At 40.0% G+C, this 7,127-nt stretch overlaps 1 protein-coding gene across 1 annotated transcript in view; it reads left to right on the top strand.

Annotated features, from left to right (window-relative positions):
- Positions 1 to 709, top strand: part of trpc5a (transient receptor potential cation channel, subfamily C, member 5a) — a 115,045-nt gene extending 114,336 nt beyond the window's left edge. The window contains exon 19 of the mRNA XM_020610155.1: positions 8 to 709. Within this exon, the coding sequence (XP_020465811.1) occupies positions 8 to 709 (702 nt within the window). The remainder of the gene's footprint in view (positions 1 to 7) is intronic.
- The last annotated feature ends 6,418 nt before the right edge of the window (positions 710 to 7,127 follow it).

Below are 7,127 nucleotides of genomic sequence, written 5' to 3' on the forward strand. Positions count from 1 at the left end.
GAGTGAGGAGGGGGAGCTCAAGGAGGGCATTGTATGGGGGGAGGAGGAGGAGGAAGAGGAGGGGAAACCAAAGAGTAATGGGCTGAAGACGACCATGATCTCTCCATCCTCTACCACTGCCCTTCCTTTGACATCTTCATCATCACTTGCTCGTACGAGAAGTTGCCTGCAGCGCCTCTCAGCTCCAAGGGCAAAAACAGACTCTTTCAAACGCCTCTCCTACCTGTTCTTGCGCTCCAAACACAGAGCCCAACCCATGCCACTTCCTCTCCAGTCCCCGCCTTCCTACACCATCTCTGATGGGTTGCTCCACCCCCTGGGGACCCACAGCCACTCCGACTTTGGACTTAGTGATGTGACCAGAAGTGACACTCACCTGAATGAGGTTGGCCGCTCAGTTGACATCAATAACCCCTCCTTTTCACCGCAGAGAATAAATGGGCGGGACTCGCTCCTGACCCTGCCCCTCCCCCCCCCGTGCCCCTGCCAATCCCTGCACTGTGCTTCCAACATGTCAGAGTCCAGTTCACGCCTCCTGGATTCCAGTGAGGACGTTTTTCAGGTCGGAGGCATGGGAGGAGCGGACACAGTGGACACAGGAGGGGGACGGGGAGGGGTGATGATGATGGGCGGGTGGGTGGGACCATGTGACAACCTCATAGAGGACAGCTGTGAGGTCGTAGAGGACTCAGTCACCACGCAGCTATAGGAGAAAAGGACTACCAAACTGTTTTTCTTTCTTTCTTTGTTTTCAAATGGATGAACACGGAGGAAAAGAGACAGAGAGAGAGGTGGGGGTTGAGAATCCAGATGGATCCAGACGGACTCAGAATTCTGCAGTGGAATTCTAGAATGCAACATTTCCGAGATCGGAACAGATTCTAAGGATCAGTGATGGTTGTTTTAACACTGGCGAGGACAGAAGAGATACTAAAATGGCAGATGTTGATAAAGACAGGGAATATGGCGCAGACACATTGTTGTCCATGTTCATTTATTCAAAAAGAAATCCAGGCCCCATACTAGATAGGTAGCTGGTTAAATGGCTAGCAAGCACATAAGTGATCAGTGTGGCTGAATTGCTACTCAGTGGGATAAATAGCTAGAAAATGAGGGAGCTAGCAAAGTAGCCCGCTAGTGATTGAACTAGTTAGCTAGCACGGTAACCTAAGAGTTCTGTTCAAGCCACTCAGTGTGCAATGCAATTGTTTCTTCTCACCAAAAACTTGAAGTTCATGACATCCCCAAATTACATAGATGAATTTCACTATAAACACTGGGTTTTAGACTAGTTAAAAATTTCTTCCGTTTTGTGCCCATATGCTTATCACTGAGTGTGTTAACATAGACAAGAGTATCCTGGTTATTGAGAATATCTCGGCTTTAATCATATTCGGCATATAGCGTTTACATGAAACACAGCAAATTCTGGTTATGCATTTTTCTGCATACATGATAAAAACTGTTATCCTGGTTAATGATGTCTTCTAGGCTAAATCTTCAGTCTCCTCAGCTGTGTCATCTTCTATATCTAACCATATGAATATATTATAATCAGGCAAACATTTGGTAACTGTAATGAAAAACACTGAGGATTTACATGCTAATGTTAATAGCTGTCGGGCAACTTAACACTACCTGGAGTTGATTCTATGCTTTCTCCCATCTAATCTGTATTGATGTCAATACTGAAAGACAAAATTCAGTTTCTTCATCGCTCCAAAATTGAGAAGCTTTCTTTTACTTTACTCCAGGCCTGCAGCCACACCTGCACAGACACTCCATAACATTCAGAAACCTGGATTAGATGTATACATGCAACAGTATCCTGGTTTGTTTTGAAGTACTCCATCTAGCATAGTCAGGATTCTCAAAACCAGCATAGGAGCTCATCTGGGGTTCTGAAATTGGAATTGGATGCTGTGCAAACACAAAAATAGGATAGCTGATCATAACCGGGATACTCATGTCTATGTAAACACACCGTCTCTTTCTCTGAGCTTTTTAGGTTTGTTTATAGTGTGATAACATCACACACATTAAAGTAATTTTCTAGGCTCTGGGGATGTTTGACAATCATTAAACCCTCATAGCTTAAAGGATTCCAACACAAAGAGTAATGATTGATCATTAATAATGGTAATTAACTGTATTTTCAAAAGTTTTACAGACTTCTTTTATAATGGTGGTCTATGGGGAAAATATTTTTGAGCTGTACATCACATTCACGGTGAAGCCAGGTCAGTCAGCATCTTTTTGTGGAGAAAATTACTCCTGTCTTTACAAACATCTGCCGTTTTCCACACATGCCAAAACAAAGGTGGAGACTTATAAGGAAAACACAAAGGAAGCTCTAAGGATCTATTAAAAGGAAAATAGAAATCGTTCACCTTTTCCTCTGGGAGATTCATGCACGCATGATTATTATGGAGTTACAAGAAACCAAAGTGACTTTTTGGAAAGGAAATATAAGTTCCTGTCTTAGTTTCAACATAGAATGCTGTCTTTCCCTTTAACCAAACTTCATATATGTAATGGAATAAAAATGGAGTTTAAACCACTGGAATTTGAATGGAATTACCATTAAACCTCAGCCAAATGGAAAGGAATGAGTCCTACTTCAATGTGAAATGTGACTGCTTTAAAAGTCACAGAATCTGGATAAATGGAATAATCTCCCCTTTAGTTTTGCAATTGATGGATTTGACTCCAAACGAATCACTGGGAGAAAAGGAAGCGGCATGGAACCATTGCTCTACTGTCAGTAGCCTGCACCCTCTCTCTCTGCATCAACAAAGGCCAAGGAACTTTATTTTATCCTAATAACACCTATACTAGTAATAATAACAATAATAAGAGACTTCAAATAATGATAATGAAAACTATTCTGGTTTCTACAGACTGTCTTTGCTTCTATTTGAGTTGCCTCTGATATCCTGGCTTCTCATTCAGCTCTTCCTTAACACTTTAATCAGATTAATCAACATATATGGTGATGTTTATTATAAGGAGCAGGAGTGGTGAAAAGGCTGAAGGGAAGGAGAGAGGCAGGAAAAGATACTGTAAATGAAACTGATGAAAACAAAGGAAAAAGCAAGTGAAAGGGAGAAAGACGGAGGCAGTAAGGAAGGAAGAACAAAGGGAGAAAAGGAAAGGACTGAGGGGAGAAAGGTAAGGTAGAAATAATTGGAGAAAGACATGGCTGAATGAGGAACAGATGGAAATAGGAATGAATCTTCCTTTCTATCGGGGAAATCTAAGTTAAAGGGAAATTTCACCAGAATTTCATCATGGTTTTTTTCCTTGAAGTTGCTCAGTGCTCCAACTTCAAAAGGTTGGCATGAACAGAAGCTGCTGAATTTTACTCCTGTTATTGTTCAACTGACAGGGGTGTAAAAGAGAAGTTATGCATGTTTGGTCAAAAGCCTGCAACACATACACGCATACAAACACAATGGAAATATCAGCTGGTGTGATGAGTAGCTACTGGCCAGATGTTTTGCCCTTTATGAGATGTCTATAAAGTCCTCCACTGTATCCTTCATCAACAGGATGATGTCAGCTGCCTTGTCTTTTTATTTTACATTCATTCTTTCTTTCTCTTGATTGTTTGCCAATTTTTTCTTTTTTTGTTTAAACAGTTCTTAATTTCCCTAAACGACCATTCGACACTGCATAAACACATGCGCTCACTCACTGCTCTGCCAGACACTGCGACCTCACTTGGCAGCAAAGGCAGCAGCAGGTCTCAACCATTTGATGAATCAATGTCTCAAAATGTTATTGTGTAACTATGGAGACCCAATTAATCTCAACATCCTGGAATCATAGTGTCACATCCACAGCCAGAAAGCTCTGTGCATCTGTGCAGCGAGTTGAACGCTGCTGAGCTCTTGTGCTGGCTGGCACTGTCGAGTGAGATTGCCTGCACTCTCAAAATTATCACACAGTTCTACATTTTTTAGCTAATTGTTTTCCTTTTTGCCAGCCTGCAAATTACTCTCACCAACCTAGCTAGTTTTTAGCATCATTTTAAAACTGTGATAAACTCACTGTGCACTGCCTCCTCTTTGCTTAATGACAAGCAGGCAATGATTTGCAACTAGCTGATGAATACAGTGGAAAATCTAGCACCTGATATTTTTGTACAAAAACTGTGAATGTATATTTTTGTCCTGCCCATTGACATACATGAGAGGGTCAGAATATTAGGAACACCTCTGAATATTATGTAGTCCAGTACAACACCACCTTTAATTATGGGGCAGGTGAGGTGAGACAGGACAGGAAACCAAAATAAAAGTCCACAAACCATAACAGATGATAATCAATCACAGTTTTGGAGAAATCTGAGGACCGAGATTTTAAAGGGTACTTCCACCCATAATTAAATCAATAGTTGTTATTGCTATTGTTCCACTGTTCAAATATGTAAGCATGTATGTATGTAGTGAATCTATGGATACTATCTATGGAGGAGTGTCGGTCAACTGAAAGAATAGTTTGATAAAGTTATTGCAGCCATGGGACCTGGAGGGCCACACATACTATTAGACCTCACAGACATAAAGGGGATTGATAGCTACAGTTGTATGCTAAATCAATATCAGTAATGCCTTTCTGATCCTCCTGTGGGTATTTTTAACCTGCTGCAGGGGCTTGTGTGTGTATGTGTTTACCTCAGGATTACTGATCCATCTAGAATCCATAATTAATCTGTTGAGCCACTGACTGATAAATATTAATTTAGATTAGGCGTGTATATGAGACATTGTGTGTGTGTGTTAGTATCAGCATTAAGGTAGATCTGTGAGGACATGACAGTGTTTTTGTAATAAGAGAACAGAAGGAGGGTTGAATAGGTGAAAGGATGTATGTCTTCTAAAGGAACAGAATGGACAACATTCAAACAAATCCATGGGTAGAAATAGGCAGCAGTGAGGGAGGAAAAGGCATCATATCCTATCATCTTGCATTATTCATACATAGAGACATTATGACCACTGAGCAGCTGCAGGTTTGACTGTACATTGTTCGAGGTGGCTGCAGCTTCCAGTCCACTTTAATAACCCTGTGTGATCTCTCTAAAGTGAATCAGTCACACAGAGCATTAATAGCCCTGTGTGGCTTCACTGTGTGTGTTTGTGAGTGTACAGGGAGCATTGTTCCACCATGTGACGCTGAATCCATCAGAATAGGCTGCAACAGAGCCGAGGTACACACACAGGCACAGATGTGCGCGTCAGACCTCCTCAAAAAAAATTCTTTTCAGCCGCTAGATCTTAATTAATTACAAATTATAGTTTGAATGCATCATCAACAATCAAGTGTCTGGGTTACTTCAACATAAATATTATTAGCTGATAGCAATGGTTAAATTTATGTCCAGCTCATCATATTTTATTTGCAAGTAGCTTTCATTTTGTGAGTCATAGCCTTGGATTGAAATTTTTTTTAAATGTCAAGATTTCAGGTCAAAAATTATAAGTGGCTATAATTCTAGATGTATCTATAACTGTATCTAAAGATGTATAAAAATGTATCTAAAGTTCTGATGCAATTAGAAAACAACAAAATCAGATTTCCTACTCAGTTTTGTTATTAATTTAATTTAAATTATTTGTATAATTTCATAGGCCGTCCCTGGTAGGCTAGTGGTTAAGGCGCAGTGCTCTCACCGCTGCGGCCCGGGTTCGAATCAGGGTTGCGTCAGGAAGGGCATCCGGTGTAAAACATGTGTATAATTTCATAACAATCAACGTGGCATTATCTCAAAAATATTTTATTTACTTGAGAATGCTTTGTTCTGAATGCAATGTAAATGTGTCTGAAATCAGCATGATTTTTAAGGGCTTGCTTTGCAAAGAATTAGAATTAATAGATTAATGGTGCTTCTCAGTGTTGGGGGGGGCAGTTATTTTAGGATGGGGCCATGGCCCTCCTTGGCCACTCCTTGGGGCCGCCATTGGCTGTGTGACATAGAGCAGCAGTGGGCTTCATACGTACCTACCCTGTCCTTCATGTGAACTAGTTACCTCTGTTCTTCTATATTTCTTCACTGTGATTGAGAACAAAAGCCGAAGGTTTGCAGTGATGTCTTTGCAAGATATGCGTTACTGAAAGCAATAGATTACTTGTTCATCTTGTTTATTGTTGGCCTCACCCTCAAAAAACTAGAGAAATGAACAAAGGCAGCCCAATCTCCACATGGTAGTTACAAAATAGAAATGCTTAATGAGCCAATAAGTTGACTCCCCAAATCACTGAAAACATTAAAAAGTGCATTAAATGATCTGCAACATCTAAAATTAATAAGACTTAACTAGGTATAAATCTCAAACGGAAGCATGTTTGTTTAATAAGCCTGAGATTTTATAGCCAGAACTGTCAACATTTACTCAAATAATATTTTAGTCATTGATATCAATAATTAATTTCCATGTTGTATGTCTTGGCCATTTTGTTGCTGAGGGGTCAGAATAAGCTGATTAATCTTCTTAAAGGGCTAAAATGATTTGGCACAGCTATTCATCACCCGGCACACACAGTGACAAACATGTATACAGCAAATATATTTGGCATCATTCAGGTTCCCCTCTCAACTTCTCAAGGGATTTTAAGCTTTAAGAATAAAAATCTGTCCTTGTTTTTCTTCATGTTTTGGATTTCCACGTGGACTGTGTTATTTTTCTAGAACTGGACCGCTAGCGCACGTTGTTGACTCTTTAATAAAGGCATCCTTAGAAAACTGAACTGTGGTCGGTCTGTTTATTGAATTTTGAGACTGTTGCCCAAAAATGACTCGTTTTTCCTGCTAGGTTATTACGAATTAACAGTTGAACATTATAGTTTGGTGACCTCTTGTGGCCATAGAAATTATGACAACGGAAGAGGGTTGGTGATGTAGTATACAGTGGGTACGGAAAGTATTCAGACCCCCTTAAATTTTTCACTCTTTGTTATATTGCAGCCATATGCTAAAATCATTTAAGTTCATTTTTTCCTCATTAATGTACACACAGCACCCCATATTGACAGAAAAACACAGAATTTGACATTTTTGCAGATTTATTAAAACAGAAAAACTGAAATATCACATGGTCATAAGTATTCAGACCCTTTGCTCA

This window comes from Monopterus albus, unplaced genomic scaffold (genome assembly GCF_001952655.1).
Source record: "Monopterus albus unplaced genomic scaffold, M_albus_1.0 scaffold104.1, whole genome shotgun sequence".
In the NCBI taxonomy this organism is placed as follows: domain Eukaryota; kingdom Metazoa; phylum Chordata; class Actinopteri; order Synbranchiformes; family Synbranchidae; genus Monopterus; species Monopterus albus.